Raw genomic sequence first — 20522 nt, forward strand, 5'->3', positions numbered from 1 at the left:
CATCTTACTTCTTCCTTCTCTCTGTCTATACCTGTGTACTCTCATGTTCCGATTAACCCAGCTTCCCCAAATGTCTTTCTTTTCATGGATGATCCTGCGGTCCTGTGTCCTGGATCTCCACGGAGCGGCAGCCATCACGAGCAGCTCGGTGTCCAGCACGGACCAATCTAGGCGGATGTTGCAATGAGCTAAGTGAAGCGCTGCTTTGCTTGAAAAGCTCTTATGCTAGTAATAGAAAACGGATCTCCCGTATTTAAGATGAAGATCGCCAATAATGACCATATAAGCATCTAATTCTATTCTTTATCGGGTAAACGGAACAGAGAACGTCACGGAAGATGCCAAAAGCTACCAGAAATTGCCCTATGCTGAGGTCTTTGAGGAGCCGGGGGTCTGCAGACTTGAAGACGGCAGTGGTGTTTCCTCCCGTGGCAATGGATTTATCGCACTCCGGGGAAGGCAGAATGAGGCTGACGAGATGAATGTCCTTCCCTTCGAGAACTTTAATCGGAGCCTTGAGGAAATGTTGGCGGCTTGGGAAATGTAAGGCCTACCTGAAGGAGGAGCTGGAAGGGCAGAAGCCAGGGAATGAGAGGGAGCTACTACTTGTGGATTTGGAAAACCTGACCCAGCATAAAACCTGACCCCGGCGGCACGGAGGCAGGAAACACTGCCCTAATCGCAGATGGGTTGAAGCTCCGGCAGAAACATTTTCCAGGACTGAAGGCGAGCATCGATTGATAGCATGGAGCTAGCCAGGGATTGCAGGGCGCTGGCTAGGCTACCGTCCGTGAGGGGCTGATTACGGTGCTCCCGGGCTGGTGAGCCTGGGAAGGGTTGATTTTTGGCCGGGCGACTCCTGGAGGGCTAGACTTCCTTGTCCTTTTTCCTCCGCGGCTGCGCCCGCGTCCTCGCCCTGATCTTTCGGGAGAGCTGGCTGGGACTGCTGGCATGGTCTGGGGGACCGCGCCGGAGACTTGGTCCGAAAGCTCGCGGAGCTGGGAGAGAGAGAGGGAGGCCTGGGGCTGAGGAAATGCCCTGCTGCTGGAGACGAGCGATGAGGAAGTCTGCCTCTGCTGTACATGAGCTGCTGCGGAAAGCCAAACGAGCGCTCATGCGCCGTTGGCTCGAGGAATTGGAAGCTACCTCGAGTGGTGTGTCGGAGCCGGGATCGAGATCCTTCGAGAAAGGTTCGTGAACGGAATCGGCCGAGTTGACATCTTGAGGTTTATTTTCTTTTCTTTAAAGTGCTTTACGAAGGAGGAGTATTGTTTGTACTACCACTTGCATATTGTCACCTGAAATGACAGCTGACAAGAGGGAAGAGCAGATTTAAAGGGTTAGCGGGTGCAACGATAGGCTTGTGAGAATGGAGAGAGGAGTGATTGGTTAGCTGGGGAGTGACGCCCCCGATCACTTAATGAGGGAGGAGAGAGTATTGAAATGACATGTAATATGAATGAAGAGCTTGGTCTCCCTGATTGAACTTGCGCTGAGCTTCATTAAGCAGATGAATCCTTTGCTTGAAAATACGTTTAATTTAAAGCAACAAACATTGGACATCTGGATACCGAAAACTTTTTCTTTGTCATGCAAATTCAACAGTCACTGAAAAACTGAAAATGATCTTCAGAACTGATGGTTTGTAGTTCCACAGCAGTAAACTGGTTAGTGAGGGCCAATAACAAACACATTACCAGCATGTGTCCCAAATAATTCTTGTGGATTATATAATTTATTTGTTTTAATAAAGTCATTGGTTTAATCATAAACACATCCTGTTCATTAAAAGCATCTGCTCCTCTTTTCAGCACCGTCCATGAGTCAATTCACTGCTTCCACTGTCATATACTGTACATTCACTATGTTAACTCACATTTTAATTCAGTTTTCTTTAGGTTCATTGCTTTTATTGGCAGAGTAAATTAACAATTTATAATATGTACGAATATCAAAGTGATACAAATGTTAAATAGCTGGCACACTGCACACGGGTGACTTTTGACTGCTCTATATCATTTTGAAATCATTATATCTAATTCATTACTACTGAATACAGAAGAGCCCCCATTAGTAAACAGTAAATAGAGATTTCTTAACACAATAATAATAATGATAATAATGGTATCAATGATAGCTGTACAGTCGCACATCAGTGATTTTTACATTGTTATTTTAGGATAAAATATCTGAATAGCCATTGAAACTACTTTTATGTCCATTGTTACGTTTTGTAGATTCAACCTTTAAAGATTGTCAGTACAATAGCTACAGCTACAGCTTGGGGTCTTTTATAATCCTGAGGGCTTTCTTCCTGAGCCGCTGGGAGTAGAGGTCCTCCATGGATGGTAGCTCCGTCCTGGTGATTTGCTGTGCAGTTTTCAACCCCCTCTGTAGAGTATTACGATTGAGGTGGTGCAGCTGGCGTACCAGGTCGTGATGCAGCCAGTCAGGATCCTCTCTATGGAGCACCTGTAGAAGGTCAGGATACTCTCTATGGTGCACCTGTAGAAGGTGAAGATCCTCTCTATGGAGGACCTGTAGAAGGTCAGGATCCTCTCTATGGTGCACCTGTTGAAGGTCAGGATACTCTCTATGGAGCACCTGTAGAAGGTGAGGATCCTCTCTATGGAGCACCTGTAGAAGGTCAGGATGCTCTCTATGGTGCACCTGAAGAAGGTCAGGATCCTCTCTATGGAGCACCTGTAGAAGGTCAGGATGCTCTCTATGGTGCACCTGTAGAAGGTCAGGATCCTCTCTATGGAGCACCTGTAGAAGGTCAGGATCCTCTCTATGGAGCACCTGTAGAAGGTCAGGATGTTCTCTATGGTGCTCCTGCAGAAGGTCAGGATGTTCTCTATGGTGCACCTGAAGGTCAAGATGCTCTCTATGGTGCTCCTGTAGAAGGTCAGGATCCTCTCTATGGTGCACCTGAAGGTCAGGATCCTCTCTATGGTGCACCTGAAGAAGGTCAGGATCCTCTCTATGGAGCACCTGTAGAAGGTCAGGATCCTCTCTATGGTGCACCTGTAGAAGGTCAGGATCCTCTCTATGGTGCACCTGTAGAAGGTCAGGATCCTCTCTATGGAGCACCTGTAGAAGGTCAGGATACTCTCTATGGTGCACCTGTAGAAGGTCAGGATACTCTCTATGGAGCACCTGTAGAAGGTCAGGATACTCTCTATGGAGCACCTGTAGAAGGTCAGGATGCTCTCTATGGTGCACCTGTAGAAGGTCAGGATCCTCTCTATGGTGCACCTGTAGAAGGTCAGGATGCTCTCTATGGTGCACCTGTAGAAGGTCAGGATCCTCTCTATGGTGCACCTGTAGAAGGTCAGGATGCTCTCTATGGTGCACCTGTAGAAGGTCAGGATGCTCTCTATGGTGCACCTGTAGAAGGTCAGGATCCTCTCTATGGAGCACATGAAGAAGGTCAGGATCCTCTCTATGGTGCACCTGTAGAAGGTCAGGATACTCTATGGTGCACCTGTAGAAGGTCAGGATCCTCTCTATGGAGCACATGAAGAAGGTCAGGATCCTCTCTATGGTGCACCTGTAAAAGTCAGGTATGCTCTCTATGGAGCACTGTAGAAGGTCAGGATGCTCTCTATGGAGCACCTGTAGAAGGTCAGGATGCTCTCTATGGAGCACATGAAGAAGGTCAGGATCCTCTCTATGGTGCACCTGTAGAAGGTCAGGATCCTCTCTATGGTGCACCTGTAGAAGGTCAGGATCCTCTCTATGGAGCACATGAAGAAGGTCAGGATGCTCTCTATGGTGCACCTGTAGAGGTCAGGATCCTCTCTATGGAGCACCTGTAGAAGGTCAGGATGCTCTCTATGGTGCACTGTAGAAGGTCAGGATGCTCTCTATGGTGCACCTGTAGGAGGTCAGGATCCTCTCTATGGTGCACCTGTAGAAGGTCAGGATCCTCTCTATGGTGCACCTGTAGAAGGTGAGGATCCTCTCTATGGTGCACCTGTAGAAGGTCAGGATCCTCTCTATGGTGCACCTGTAGAAGGTCAGGATCCTCTCTATGGTGCACCTGTAGAAGGTGAGGATCCTCTCTATGGTGCACCTGTAGAAGGTCAGGATCCTCTCTATGGTGCACCTGTAGAAGGTCAGGATGCTCTCTATGGTGCACTTGTAGAAGGTCAGGATCCTCTCTATGGTGCACCTGTAGAGGGTCAGGATGCTCTCTATGGTGCACTTGTAGAAGGTCAGGATGCTCTCTATGGTGCACCTGTAGGGTCAGGATGCTCTTATGGTGCACTGTAGAAGGTCAGGATGCTCTCTATGGTACACCTGTAGAAGGTCAGGATCCTCTCTATGGACACCTGTAGAAGGTCAGGATGCTCTCTATGGTGCACCTGTAGAAGGTCAGGATGCTCTCTATGGTGCACCTGTAGAAGGTCAGGATCCTCTCTATGGTACACCTGTAGGAGGTCAGGATCCTCTCTATGGTACACCTGTAGAAGGTCAGGATCCTCTCTATAGTGCACCTGTAGAAGGTCAGGATCCTCTCTATGGTGCACCTGTAGAAGGTCAGGATCCTCTCTATGGTACACCTGTAGGAGGTCAGGATCCTCTCTATGGTGCACCAGTAGAAGGTCAGGATCCTCTCTATAGTGCACCTGTAGAAGGTCAGGATCCTCTCTATGGTGCACCTGTAGGAGGTCAGGATCCTCTCTATGGTGCACCTGTAGAAGGTCAGGATCTCTATGGTGCACCTGTAGAAGGTCAGGATCCTCTCTATGTGCACTGTAGAGGTCAGGATGCTCTCTATGGTGCACCTGTAGAAGGTCAGGATCCTCTCTATGGTGCACCTGTAGAGGTCAGGATCCTCTCTATGGTGCACCAGTAGAAGGTCAGGATCCTCTCTATAGTGCACCTGTAGAAGGTCAGGATCCTCTCTATGGACACCTGTAGAGGTCAGGATCCTCTCTATAGTGCACCTGTAGAAGGTCAGGATCCTCTCTATAGTGCACCTGTAGAAGGTCAGGATCCTCTCTATGGTGCACCTGTAGAAGGTCAGGATCCTCTCTATAGTGCACCTGTAGAAGTCAGGATCCTCTCTATGGAGCACCTGTAGAAGATCAGGATCCTCTCTATGGTGCACCTGTAGAAGGTCAGGATACTCTATGGTGCACCAGTAGAAGGTCAGGATCCTCTCTATAGTGCACATGTAGAAGGTCAGGATGCTCTCTATGGTGCACCTGTAGGTCAGGATGCTCTCTATGGAGCACCTGTAGAAGGTCAGGATCCTCTCTATGGTGCACCTGTAGAAGGTCAGGATCCTCTCTATGGAGCACCTGTAGAAGGTCAGGATCCTCTCTATGGTGCACCAGTAGAAGGTCAGGATGCTCTCTATGGTGCACCTGTAGAAGGTCAGGATCCTCTCTATGGTGCACCTGTAGAAGGTCAGGATACTCTCTATGGTGCACCAGTAGAAGGTCAGGATCCTCTCTATGGAGCACCTGTAGAAGGTCAGGATCCTCTCTATAGTGCACCTGTAGAAGGTCAGGATCCTCTCTATGGTGCACCTGTAGAAGGTCAGGATCCTCTCTATGGTGCACCTGTAGAAGGTCAGGATCCTCTCTATGGTGCACCTGTAGAAGGTCAGGATCCTCTCTATGGTGCACCTGTAGAAGGTCAGGATCCTCTCTATGGTGCACCTGAGGTTAGGATGCTCTCTATGGAGCACCTGTAGAAGGTCAGGATCCTCTCTATGGTGCACCTGTAGAAGGTCAGGATCCTCTCTATGGTGCACCTGTAGAAGGTCAGGATCCTCTCTATGGTGCACCTGTAGAAGGTCAGGATGCTCTCTATCACCTGTAGAAGGTCAGGATACTCTTTAAATGTCATCCTCAAACACACACCACTCTGTTGTTTCAAACAACTGGCTCAGGAGTCAGACCAGACCCGGTGCCAGAACAAATCTAAAGGGAGGGCATATGATTTTCATGGGAGGGCACACAAAACCGTCATGTGCTGCGGGCCTGCGGCACAATATATATCAAACAGCAAGGCCAACAGCATTGCGCAAAGACGCACACTTATCGCAAATACATACACAAATAAAGGGCAACATAGAAACCACTTTTGAAACATTGTGTGCGTGGCAGCACAAACACTGGTAAATCACGAGCAAGGCACACTGGTTAAGGATGGCAGATTCCTCATCGTTGCACTCGGAGAGAAATAGTAGAGAGGGAGACGATGAACTGCTGTTAGTTCTATTATGGCATTGTGCATGTCGTGAGAGGTGTATGTTGCTGTGTGGGGAATGCTGTCCATTATATTGGCCAACTCTGCATCTTTGTACTGCAGCGTATACTCAAACAGCGATAGGAAGAGCCCACTGCCTGACTCGGACATGCTGTGGAGTGAATCGTGGTCACCTCTGAGAGGGAGTTGGTTGACAGCTAAAACATCTATAATATCAGCGACAGCTGACACGTAATAACGGTTCTGTGCCAGCTGATCTGCACCAAAGTACTCATTTCCTTATTTGTTTCCTCACATATCTGTCTCCCTCTCCACAAACTCTCACATGAAATGTGTTCTTTTGATGCAGCATGCCTTAGCAGTCCTTTATCAGTCTGTAATGAGTGTTTCCAGTCGCAAAAACCTTTGACAGTAAAAGCCGCATCAGATGAAGACGTATTTACTTTAAAGTGTCTACAGTGGAAACAAAAGGCTGCGTCTGCTTTTAACGAATCTTCAAGCCATGGTCTGTTGTTGTACCATGCAGCGGCAAAAGTGCGCTTCTCTTCCTGAAAACAATCTCCCTGGATAACGATCCAGTTTCACCTGTTGGGTTTATTAACCCCAAGATCATCTGGGGCTGTTGGTCTTTGAGCAGTTACTGGCCCAATAGTACCTGTTGATGTGCTGCAAGCAAGGTAGCGTCTGTAGTGGAGGCACCGGCACGGAGGAGGAGGAGGATGCTGGCGGGTGTGGTAACGCAGGTGGTGATGGTAGGGGCACAATGAGCTGTGCCTCGGAGGACAGCGTTGGTGGCGGCCGCCTTGATGAGTCATGGATTGGGCTCGCTAACTCAGCCCCGGGGTTTGCCGAGGTCAAGCTTGTGACATTAAGGCATGCTGCTGCAACGGCAGGTGCAGGGTCGCCAGCAGCACCATCGGCTGCAGTTCTTTCATCGCTATTTTGTTTTAATAAATCCTTAGACCTTTTAAGACAATTTCTGATGTCCATTGTGTAATTCAAACATAAATAGGAGTCTACAGAATGCACAATAAACAATAAACAAATCCAGAATAGGCGGGCAGAGTGTGACGCTGTGATTGGTCTAAATGTGGACGATTCACAAATCACAACAGACACATGAATTTATTTGACGTAGCCTGCGATTTTTTGTTTTAGTTACTATCTGACATCACATACATCTTAGCATAAAAGTTCACAGTTTATAAAAAATATATATATTTTTACATTTTTATAAATAATAAAAATTGGTGTTATTGGGGGAGGGCAGGAATGTCAAATGGGAGGGCCTGGCCCTCCAACGGCGCCGGGCATGAGTCAGACAGGAACAGAATGTTGGAGAGGAGCTCGAAAACATGGCAGCCATCCAGTTAACATGTGTGTCCAATAAGGTGACAATATTGGGGTTAAATATTTATAGAATCCGGACAATAAAGTATAATGGCAGAGCGTGAAGGTATTGCACCATCTTGTAAATCTTGCTGTTCCCTCTCTATAACATTTTGTAGAGAGAGATTTAGTTTGTCGTTTTTTACCCTTTAGTTCCTGCTGTTTTGTATCCACACCAGTGGCGAACCGTCAGGGCCTTCAAGGTATTTAGAGAATACCCTGGAACACTCAGATAAAACAAACAAAAAATCGATTTCATTTATAAATAAAATGTATATAAAATGAATAAATGAGAATCGTATCCGTGTTGTTGATCTGTAATATTAGTGTTACGTTGATTTGTTTGTCCTTCTCGGACCATGCACTACGCATTTCAGTGGTTTTGTGTTAGAAAAGAAAGCAACCAATCAGATCTTGTTCTGGGTAGAATATCCTTCAACCAAGGTATTCTACATCCTTGATAGAATGCTCTGGCCGTTGCACTAAATGAGCGTACGTTTGGACTGACAGTTTGATCAACCAATCATATATTGATTTGTAGCCAATGGGCGTATTCTTTCAGTTTCCCTCGGTTCCAGGGTATTCTAGAAGGCCCGCTAGTTAACTGGCTCGAGACAGAGGATCTACTGTAGATGAATGCGATGAAGCAATTCATGCCGTTTTATTGTTTTTAACGTTGAAATGAAAAGTGCCTCAGGTGAAGAGGAAGTAGTTGCGGAATTGTTGTGAGTACCCTTTTCACGACAATTCAGTGATGGACATTATAATGCCGGGGGGGGGGGGGGGGTGTCCTCAGAAGGTTCAGTTGTGAAAGACACGGTTGGCCACTGATCCACACCATTGGTTGGAAGTGAAGTGGAAGTTTGAAGCATGGAGGTGGGGGGATTTGGGTTGAGGTCCAGGGGTGGAGGTAAAGGAGCAGACAGCTAGTTGTTTGTGAATTGTGGCAATTTTGAATTCTAAAATGAGAGGAAAGCGTTGCATTTGTCAGTAGTAAAGGAGTTTGAGAAGGAGTTCATGGGCTTGAGGAGTTTGTTGATGGTGTAGAAAAGTGTTTGGAGTTGGGACCAGATTGGATGATGGAGGAGTAATTGGTGGAGCGAGCGCTGTTGAGTGCATCTATGTTTTGTTGTTGTTGGAGTTTGTAGGCTTCCAGGTGTACATTTGGTCTGTTCTTTTTAGAGAGTTTTTCCAGTTGATGGCACATGGTTTTGACGAATCGTAGTGTCAGTGTACCGGGACCAGAGTGTGTGAAGGAGACAGGTTTGGTTTTAATGGGGGCAATAAGTAACTCTGAATAATCCAACATCAGAAATATGTTATACATTTAGGAAAACATTTGATTAAATAAGATAAATTAGACCAACCTTAACCTGTATAGCTAGCTGGTGGTTTTGACTAATTTAGCGACCTCACAGAATTAATTTGATATTTTATAAAAAAAGATCAACAATTACAGTTAAATCACAAACTTGTAACACACACACACACACACACACACACACACACCACACACACACACCACACCACACACACAACACACACACACACACACACACACACACACACACACACACACACACACACACACACCTTGTTTGATGAAACAGAACTTGTATTTGAAAAGAAAGAAAGGCACAGACAGAGCACTCTCTTTGTGGAATCACTGCTGAACAAGCACAGGGCCCGTCCTCCACACAAGTCATATGTAACTAAGCAACATGTCATCCTATATTTGCACACAACCTGTCCTGCCATACTAGTAATTAGAATGCATAACATTAAAATAATCATTTTAAAATAACAAACGAGCAATGCCTATATTATATATAGACACAACAGCACGGGTAGCAAATCATAAAAATACAACTGTATAAAAATAATCTCTTAAATTACACATAAAGCAGAGAGAAGAAACAAAAAAGGAATGTTTGATGTATAATATGTTCCAGCCTGACAAACAGTGGACTTCTTGTCCATCAATAAAAGTTGCAATGCCACTTCCTATTACTTGTCTTAGCTGTGAGTCACATTTAAGGGCAATGCAAACAATGCATGAGTACGATGGACCAGAAAAATAATACAGTGCTGATCAACGTATCGCAGAGGACTAACATGAAATAGTAAACACATACGTTTTATAAAAATTAGAGCTTTGCCAGTTTCGCTTGAATAAAGTCCTTTTAACAAAACCTCAGTCAACATAAATCGAGACTGTAAAACCGACCACGCTGACCCGACGGAATGACAGTGACAATATTACCTTGGATTATAAATGCAGAAAAATGATCAAACATGAAACTCTCTTCAGTCTGTGCGGACTCTTTAGTGCATTCGGTCCCACAGTTAATACAAAGGTAAAAACAGTCAAAATCAAAAGTGCTTCAGTGACAGAGAGGATAAAGCATAATAAACTATTTAGAATAATGTTTCACACAGGTGGCAAGGAAACCTTTGCCGATAAACTGTCACCTGCAAACCTTCAAAGGAACACCATCTTTTCCATGATCTTGTCCCTACGTATGCTGCAGCATTTTGAATGAAAAATGTTACGAGACTTTTTGGTCCAGCCTGATAATAAAGAGTTACAATAGTCCAGCCTTGAAGTAACAAATGCATGGACTAGTTTTTCTGCAGTTCAAATTAATAAAAACGGACATGTCTTACTTTCAGATGAAGTGCAGCAGAGAGCCTCACCTGGAACTTAGACTCAAACATTTAATGTGACCAAACTAAAGTGTGTATGTTCAGCAAAGCTTGCTCATTTTCTCCATTTTGTATTTGCAAAGAGAAGAACAACAGTTACATTTACTGACAGGTTAAAGCTCTCAGTCCCTACAACCACGTCACACCTGTCCCTCACACTGTCCCTCACACTGTCCTTTTGTCCCTCACACTGTCCCTCACACTGTCCCTCACACTGTTCCTCTGACTGTCCCTCACATGCGGCTTTCACACCAGCGCTTTTCCCTTTCTAGCTCCGACAACGGCATTACGGCGCTCACAACAACAGGGAACTGCGTCGGGTCGATGATCGTGTTGCTTTTAATCACACGAAGCCAGATTAAATTGAATAACAACTTCTCCAACCTTATGCTTTTCTCCAGAGTGCCGTGGTTCATTGTTTATTAATGTGTTTCTGCAGCATTTACCGACCGCTGCAGTGTTGGCTGCTCTTCCACAGGAGTTTATTCTCCTCCGTTAGCTCCGGGTTAGCTCACACTGCAGCGGCCTCTAAAGTATTCACTGTCCGACTCACACAAGCAGCTGATACATATCCCCAGTTCCCCTTAGCCTAAGTGAATGTGTGTCATTCTGAATTGACGCTGTTTGGCATCACAACGCTGTTATGAAAGTGTCTCTGGTATAAAATGGGTGATGTTAGCATAGCAACCGAAGCTAAACTGACTAGTTGCTATGCTATCCTATTGTGGCATAAACCGTTTTCTACAGGCACATTTTACCGGCGTATTTTTATTATGATTCTACTTGTGATAGTCGGACACGACAACCTGTGCAGCCCATGTATTGATTCCATCCGATAGCTGCTATAATACAAAACAAAACGTCTGCCTCTCTCCACAATGATCAATAACAGTGAACGGATGGTCAAAGTAAGGTACAAATAAACAGAATCACACGAAGCCTGGTTAGTGTTGCCTGACTTTATAAAGTGTGTTTATAAGCACTACTGCTTGTAGGCAGGCATGACAGTCGACCCATGTTCAGGGGAGGAGGGTTTAGTTTCCTGCACGCCTCGACGTAAGAGAGACGTAAGCGACGCCACCTCTTAGCTCCGAAGCTCTTGCCTCTAGACCGACCATTTTTTGGAGCTGGAAGTGAACCCGATTCCGGAGCTAAGAGCCGGCGCCGCTGCGGTGTGAACAGGAAAAACCGGCGCTTTTCAGGCTCCGGCTCCGAGCCGGAGCTGAAAAAGCGCTGGTGTGAAAGGGGCAACAGTGTCCCTCTGACTGTCCCTCACACTGTTCCTCACACTGTCCCTCACACTGTTCATCACACTGTCCCTCACACTGTCCCTCACACTGTGTCTCTGACTGTCCCTCACACTGTGTCTCTGACTGTCTAGCTAGCTTTGTTGGACTGGGATTTCTTTATTCTGAATTCTGCTTACCAAGCTCTGATTTGTGGATTGTGTCTCTAGCAGAAACAGCAGACCTGAAATCACTGGAACATATTTCCAGTTTCATCTTTGTGTGACCAGGGAGAAAAACACTGAGAGACTATGAGTACATGGTGGCCACTACAATTCCTGCTGAGACAATACTATCAGTATCAGAGTTAATACTTTTATAGCCTTGCTGCTGTTGCTCACTGTGTCAATGCACAGCAAGAGTACATCATTCAGCTAGATTAGAGGATGTTAGTGTCATGTTAAACATTTATATCAACATGTTAAAGTCAAATATGTTTAATATGTTGTATGACAGTACACCTGGTTCATGTGTCAGGCCGTTAGACGGGAGGCAGGCTGGAGGAGGGTTACTATAGCAGCACTGAGGCGTGTCCTGCTGGAGGAATGGACAGCAGGACAGAGTCTGTGTTGAATGGACAGCAGGACAGAGTCTGTGTCGGGAGGACAGCCGGACAGAGTCTGTGTCGGATGGACAGCAGGACAGAGTCTGTGTCGGGAGGACAGCAGGACGTCCAGCCTCAAACACTGATGCTGTGCTGTCGCAGTTTGGCCACAAGGAACTCGTGGGTTAAATTATGTCGTGTGATTATTCCAACAATCTGAAACAGATGGAAGAAAATTAACAAGAGTCCAGACAGAAAACAAAAGCCTGTGCATAGTGGAATAGCTACAGTAAAATGGTAAATGGACTGTACTTATATAGCGCTTTATCCAGTCTTTACGACCCCTCAAAGCGCTTTACATACTACATGTCATTCACCCATTCACACCCATTCACACAGAGCAGTACCACTTGCTCTAGGACCTAACATTCACACACATTCACACACCGTTGGCCATGCCATCGGGAGCAACTCAGGGTTAAGTATCTTGCCCTAGGATACATCGACATGTTGACTGCACGGGTGGGATCGAACCCACAACCTTCTGGTTGAAAGACGACCGCACTCCCTCGCAGCCACAGTCGCCCTACAGTGTTTTTATTTGGGGTTTTCTTCGGGTGTCAGGATCAAAACATTGACTTAAACACGTAATACTGGAGGAAAAGCTCTCTTGGATGACCACTTACTTCTCCAACAGCGTTCACCACTGGCAGGTGTCGCAGGCCCATCGTCCTGAATAGGTTGAACACCTGGGAGATGTGGGTGTTGGGTGACACCGTGTAGGGGCTCGGGTTCATGTAGGGGGTGACATCCTGGAAACACAGAGTTCTTATTTTATTGCTTTTCCACTCTAAAAAGTACTCTTCTATCTTAGTGTTTAAACAGGTCGTACCACTATCATGCGGGGGTTGAGCAGGGCGAGGTCCAAGTCATGGATATCCGGGTAACGTGGGTAATCTTCAGTCATCTCTGCATAGGACAACCTGGGCTGAGTGGCGCTCTGAATGTATCAAAAAAAATCTGTCACAAAAATGATTCCTAAGACCCCGCACTGCTGGCACTAGTTGGCGGCTGCATAAGCCCCTCAGTGAGAGAGATCACTCTGATTGGCTGATCATATTAATGCCTCTGAGGCCAACAGGATTAACGGTGGTCCACTCTGCTGACTTAAAGGCAGTAGCCGGCTCAGTTGTAAAGCTAGAGTGAAGATAGAGATATCATCCCTGGCAATAGATGGTCACCATGGAATTAGGAATCAGCTGCACTGTGCCCTCTGTGTCTGTACTGCCTCAACCTGCTGCTATCTTCTTGCTATGTAATATGTATGTTTTGATCAGCATTCCCAGTATTGTAAGCCACTATGTTGCATGTTTTAACTGATTCTAGTTACTTTACCATTTTAAATTAATTTAGTTTTTAGGGTAACTTTAACATCTGTCCAGGGACTACAGATGAAACGTTTCCTCTTGCCTAACTCTTGCGCATTCACAGAAATGTTAATCGACGTGCACTGTCCCTGTTAAATAATTAAATACAGTACAAATACTGTGTAAGGTCATGCTAGTTGTCAGAGAGGAGGTTAAATAACCTTCAAGGCACATTATTGGCGAGGGAAAAACTGTATGGCTACAACCACAGGGTCCCCTTGACTTCTGACCTCAAGATTTCTGAATGCAAACATTTTCTATGGGTACCCAGCAGCCTCTGCTCTACAGACATGCTCACTTTATGTTAATCACATGCAGCTTTGGGTGTAAACAACTTTTTCTGCACCTAAAGATCCCCTGCCCTCCACAAATTGATAACATGTGGGTCTCTGAGGGTGAAGCAAATCAGTTCCAGAAAAACAGATGGTAGGAAAACAAATCAAAAGGGCACACTCATGTTTCCTCTTCCTCTCAACCCCCACTGCTGAACACTCTAGACCAGGGATGGGCAAATGGCGGCCTCTTTTTTTTAGTACCGATACTGTCCACTAGACTCCTAGTTACGTCGCGAGCTGCGTACATGATTTCAAATACCGCATAATAATCTGTGACACGTTTGTGTGTATTGTGTTTGTTTCCCGGGAAAACACTCACAAGAAACCGATGGACTGTCCACTCCAAGTAGGGAATGAGTCCTTACCCCAAGTGAAGGAGTTCAAGTATCTCGGGGTCTTGTTCTCGAGTGAGGGAACAATGGAGCGTGAGATGGGCCGGAGAATCGGAGCAGCGGGAGCGGTGCTGCAGTCGCTTTACTGCACCGTTGTGACGAAAAGGGAGCTCAGCCAGAAGGCAAAGCTCTCTGTCTACCGGGCCATTTTCGTTCCTACCCTCACCTATGGTCATGAAGGATGGGTCATGACCGAAAGAACGAGATCGCGGATACAAGCGGCCGAGATGGGTTTTCTCCACAGGGTGGCTGGTGTCTCCCTTAGGGATAAGGTGAGAAGTTCGGTCATCCGGGAGGGACTCGGAGTTGAACCGCTCCTCCTTATAGGGGTTTCACAACTACCAATATTTACTAGTCGACGCGTTTTTCAAAATAGCAGTCGACTAGTCGACTAGTCGTTACGTCATAATAAAGACACACAAAGAGAGGTGTACAACTGTATTTTATATTGGAACTCATACAGTTACATTAAACACTGCATTTTAATTTGTGTTATATGGCTGAGTAAATAACAAACAGTAACTGGACTTAGTAAATAACAAACAGTAACTGGACTCACCAAAATCAACAGCAAAAAACTCTGTTTACTGAAATGCCACGTAAATCCAGTGCGCAACAGCGCATTGTGCAACACTTTACGCGCTGTCCTCCACGATAACGTCCACCTTTCCAGGTTTTTGGTTTGCGTTGAGGAACACCAACGCATCGACATGTGAGGGAAGGAGGCTTGACCGCTTTCGGGTGACAGTGTTGCCTGCCAGGGGAAAAACCCTCTCACTCGGGGTGCCTGTGGCTGGAATAGCCAGGAAGCTCCTCGAAAGCTTGGCTAAACGGGGGACGCGGTGCGCGTTTTCTGCCAAACCACTCCAGTGGGTTATCCATTGTGGGGATATGCAGTGTCCGCTGGCAGTAAACCCTAGCTCATCATCCGCATAACTGTAGACCCGTTTTTTCTTGCTGCTCGTCTGCCTCTGTCCTGTGCTGACGCCGGTCCGTTGCTCACTGGTGCTAGCATTACTGCTAGTGCTAGCTGTCGGCAGCGGGTGTCTCATCTTCAGATGGTTGCGCATAGCAGATGTATTTTGTTGTACTTCAGTACAGCTGTACACAACTGACACTTCACTGTGGAGTTGGTTACATCTTTGTTGAAGTACTGCCATACATAAGAATGTCGGACGTGTTTTGAAGCATTTTGCAGCACCTCGTTTACCTCCATTTTTCACACGACTAGTCGACTAGGGCCTACAGCGCCGACTAGTGGTAAAGGTAGTCGACTAGTCGACTAGTTGATTAGTTGGTGAAACCCCTACCTCCTTAGCGTCGAAAGGAGCCAGTTGAGGTGGTTCGGGCACCTAGTAAGGATGCCACCTGGGCACCTCCCTAGGGAGGTGTTCCAGGCACGTCCAGCTGGGAAGAGACCAAGGGGTAGACCTAGGACCAGGTGGAGGGATTATATCTCTTCGCTGGCCTGGGAGCGCCTTGGGATCCCCCAGTCAGAGCTGGTTGATGTCGCCAGGGAAAAGAAAGTTTGGGGCTCTCTGCTGGAACTGCTACCCCTGCGACCCGACCACGGATAAGCGGGAGAAGATGGATGGATGGATGGACACTCACAAGAAACACCGGCTGTTGTTATGCCTGCTGAGATGTCAAGTTACCGCTTGCAATTATGCCTTTACAAGCTTCAGGGTTGTATTTATCATCTGAATTTGGCGAAACAAGTTTAATATTCTGAAAGCCAAGACTTTGTTTATTTGAAATCAGATGAAAACAAACTGTGATTACTATACGATTTTCATTCATAATTTCAGCGGGAGGGAGGGGGAGCGGCGCTGAGGAACAGAGTGGGGGTTGACAGGTGTCTGTGTTGACATTCCCCTTATTGTGGAATAAGGGGAATGCAGATCTATGAGGATTTTCTGATATTTTCACAACAACAGGGTGACTGGAATTAAGCTAAGTGGAGAGTGGTGTGAAATTGTAACAAGTAATTTGACTGTCTTATTTGTGCAAACATATTATAAGCATCATGTTCAATAATAATAATGATAATAAATAACTTGAAATTATATAGCGCCTTTCATAACCTCAAGGTCGCTTTACAAAGAAAGAAGAATTCAATGAAGAATACAGACAAACTTCAGCTGGAGAGTTATTACCAGAACTTACGTGCAGTGTAATGCTGGCTGTAGGCTTTGCGGTGTTTTCAATTATGATTTAATGCCTTTGTGTGTTTGTGTGCAACTGACCGACTGATTCTCGGTGTAGCAGACCCCTGATGAGCAGGGTGACCAGCTGGGAGCGCAGGATGAGGCCGTGGAAGGTGAGCGGTCTGAAGCGCTCCTCCATGCTCCACTCCTCACTGGGGGACTGGTCGGGGTACAGGTTGGGGTACGGAGCATGCCTTCACGTGCACAACACAACCATTTCATTAAAACCCACAAAATGTTTTCTCTCAGTGAACGCATACATATATGATTTATATAAAATGTGTGAAATGTATAGTGATACAGTTGTAGGGTCATACTGTGAACCCTGAAATGTTGAGTACCACAACGTTTTATGTTAGAAATGTATAGTAGCAAACTCCCGGATGCTAGCTTGCATATGTTGAGCAATTTGCAATATCTGACATATATATCTGGCCATGTATGTAATCCCGGTGGGCTGATTTTGATAAATTTGGGGTTGATTTTTTTGTTTTAGGAGACTCAAAACTACAAATTTCAGAAAATTGATTCACACACACCGAAAATGTTCCAACTCGGGCAAGCCATTTTTTAACTATTGTCTGCATATGGGAATTAATGCTAATTAATGCAACTTGTGCTCTTGACCTAACAATCAACATCGGCACCTCAGTTGTTTCCCCGACTCAGACTGCAAGGAATCTGGGTGTGACCCTAGATAACAACCTGTCCTTCACTGCAAACATCGCTGCTACAACCCGTTGCTGCAGATACACGCTTTACAACATCAGGAAGATACGTCCCCAGCTGACACAGAAAGCGACTCAGGTTCTGGTCCAGGCTCTCGTCATCTCACGCCTAGACTACTGCAACTCCCTCCTGGCTGGTCTACCTGCATGTGCCATCCGACCTCTGCAGCTCATCCAGAATGCAGCGGCTCGTCTGGTCTTCAACCTTCCTAAATTCTCCCACACCACTCCGCTCCTACGCTCGCTTCACTGGCTTCCGGTAACTGCTAGAATCCACTTCAAGACACTGGTACTTGCTTACCATGCTGCGAATGGATCTGGCCCTTCGTACATCCAACATGGTTAAACCGTACACCCCAGCGTGCACTACGCTCTGAATCAGCCAAACGACTCGCTGCCCTCGCTGCGAGGGGGACCCAAGTTCCCAACGGCGAAAACACGTGGGTTTGCTATCCTGGCTCCAAGATGGTGAATGAGCTCCCATTGACATCAGGACAGCAGATAGCTTGCACATCTTCCGGCGCAACTGAAAACTCATCTCTTTCGACTCACTTCGAGCGATAGAACTATTAACGAAGCACTTATATACTAATAAAGGACTGGCTTTCTAAAGCCAGTTGAGTAGCACTTGAAATGTTTGGCTCTATGAAACCTGATGTACTTATATGATTCTGTTTTCTTCAAGGTTGTGTCTTCCTGGTCGAATGTACTTATTGTAAGTCGCTTTGGATAAAAGCGTCAGCTAAATGCAATGTAATGTAATGTAATTATGCAAATTACCAACAAGTTAGCATCCAGCAGTTTGTATGTGCTGGGGACCCTACTATACATTTCTATCATAAAACCTTGGGGTACTCAACATTTCATGGCAAGAAGACTAAAATGTGAAAAGCCAGTAAATGATAGAGTGCTCTTGTGAACTGGTGCAGCTGGGTGTTTACAGTCACAACACTTTGTCTGTGGGGGTGGTACAGGAACATGTTAAACTTGTGTAGTGTGTGACCTACCTCCTCTCTAGCATCTGCTGCAGCAGGTCCCCCCCTCCCCCCTCCCCCCGGCGGCGATGCGCTCCTCACAGACGTTCCTCAGCTCGCTGGACGGGTATGACTTCATAGACTGGCAGCGCCGCCGCTGCTCCCCCGCACGGGACAACACACTGGATTTCTGGATGGGAATTTGAAGAGCATGTTTCCTCAGTTTGCTGGATCCATTCCAACAGCATTCACTTTGGTTCCATTATCCAGTCAACGGTGTAAAATAAGAATTGAAAATATCTTTCTCTTGGATTGATTACATTAGAACATTGAATGTATTGTTTAACATGTGTGTGCTTTGATTGTAAATATAGTACAAATCGTTCATGGTATAAGTGACTTATAACAACTTGCTACTAAGAATAAAGCTAAATCAATTTTTATTTAGATATTGCCTTGGAGCAGAACTAGTCATTGATGTGCAACATTGTTCACACTTACCAAGTGCAATTAAAAACACCTATGAGAGTGTACACACTTCCATTGTCATTTGGTATAAATGACAAAATTGGTTCTTAATTATACCGGAAAAAAACCGGACAAAACCTTAAGATGGGAGGATCAGTGCTGTTCCATTACTCTAGCTCCAAGTTAAAGTTAAAGGAAATGTGAAAAGGGCTAATTTGGGTAGTAAGGACATGTTCAGCTGCTGCTATACTCAGACCTCTACCTCCCTCCACTGGTTACCCCACTGAATACACTGTGGCGTGTTAATAGTGAATGTAGTGCTGCCAGCAGTATAACTGAAGTGTTCCCTGTTTTCTCTGAAGAGAACAAAGACAGGCAGGATATTGGTCTCCGTGTACAGTGGAACTGTTGCATGTGTTAAAGATGTTCCATTCTCGACTGACCTTAAAGCGGATGTTGTTGCTGACCAAGATGTTGCCCTTCATGAAGTCCTGCTCGTTATACCGGTTCTCTGTCACCACAGGGAAGGCGTTGTAGACAGTGGTGCGCAGGATGCTGACCAGAGACTGGACCCGTGTGGGGGTACACATAGGTCAGGTTGGGCTCCATGATATCATTAGCTGTCAGCCTGGATAAAGGAGGGAAGGAACAAAGAGACTTCCTGTTTAAGGTGATGATAGAACAACTCCTGACAGACTGAGGATCCAAATGATAACAAGGATAAGCATGGATAACAATCAGCTGGTTCCAGGGGCGCCGTGAAAGGTTAGGACAATTCTAAGGGCCCGTGACAAGCAGGGGGCCCCAAAATGTTTAGAACATTAAGAAAAATGTTTAAGTACCCTTTCATCAATAATTAACATTAATATAAAGTTATATTGCGTAGTAGGCTACTCACTAAACTTACGATTCATTTAACTTATTTTCTTCCAAAAGTTAATTATCCAAAGCCTCTGTACACCCCCTCTATTTACATGTAATTGTTTGGTCCTGCGACTCCTGCCTCCAAACGCAGAAACGGCACTTTCTAGCAAGAGTGAAAGCATGTGAGGAGGGATGCTAGTAGCCTACGTACGTGTGTTGTAACACACAATACAATTCTCCAGTCTGGGAAGATCTCACTCGACATAGAGACTTAAAGGAAGAGATACAGGCTCTTAGAGATGCATGGGAGTCACTCCTGTCTGAGGCAACACTGATTGCTGCTCAAATGGATGTTGCACCTGAATTTAGCATGGAACACTGTCGCAAGAGGAAAAGGAAGAGATTCCATGATGATACCTCTCAAGAGAAGACAGATCAAGACAGTGCAGCAACGGTGTTCCGCAACACAGTGTTTTTTACTGCAATGGACAAGATCATATGCGACTTAGACACTAGGTTCCGCACCACTCAATGTATTGTGGAAGAATTTTCTGCTGTTCTGAAAGTTGGGCAGATTGCTGAGGATAAAGTCCCTTCTGTTTGCCAACCACTGATCAGGAAGTATTCAAGAGATCTTACACCTGAGTTTGAAAATGAAGTAAGACACCTGAACACTGTGTATGCTGCCACTTTCCACACTAACTTGTCCCCTCTTGGTCTCCTGAATGCAATTCACAAGATGCAGCTGCAAAGCATTTTTGGAGAATTGTGCATTGTTTTACGTATATTTTGCACACTGCCTGTGACTGTTGCAGGAGGTGAGAGAGCTTTCAGTAAGCTAAAATTGATAAAAAACTATTTGAGGTCCACTATGTTTCAGGACAGGCTTTGCAGTCTTGCCATGCTGTCCATTGAAAGACAGTTAGCTAGAAAGCTGGACTTCAAGGACTTAATCAGTGACTTTGCCTGTAATG

At 45.8% G+C, this 20522-nt stretch overlaps 1 protein-coding gene across 1 annotated transcript; it reads right to left on the reverse strand.

Annotated features, from left to right (window-relative positions):
• Positions 1 to 12059: 12059 nt before the first annotated feature.
• Positions 12060 to 18295, reverse strand: LOC117536965 (chloride transport protein 6-like). The gene is made up of 5 exons (XM_034202083.1): positions 18250 to 18295; positions 16554 to 16708; positions 13046 to 13153; positions 12840 to 12965; positions 12060 to 12369 (listed from the first exon to the last, which is right to left on the reverse strand). The coding sequence occupies exons 2-5, from the start codon at positions 16704 to 16706 to the stop codon at positions 12289 to 12291; spliced, it is 468 nt and encodes a 155-aa protein (XP_034057974.1). The 5' UTR covers positions 16707 to 16708; positions 18250 to 18295; the 3' UTR covers positions 12060 to 12288.
• Between the last annotated feature and the right edge of the window lie 2227 nt (positions 18296 to 20522).

Source organism: Gymnodraco acuticeps, unplaced genomic scaffold, assembly GCF_902827175.1.
Source record: "Gymnodraco acuticeps unplaced genomic scaffold, fGymAcu1.1, whole genome shotgun sequence".
In the NCBI taxonomy this organism is placed as follows: Eukaryota; Metazoa; Chordata; class Actinopteri; order Perciformes; family Bathydraconidae; genus Gymnodraco; species Gymnodraco acuticeps.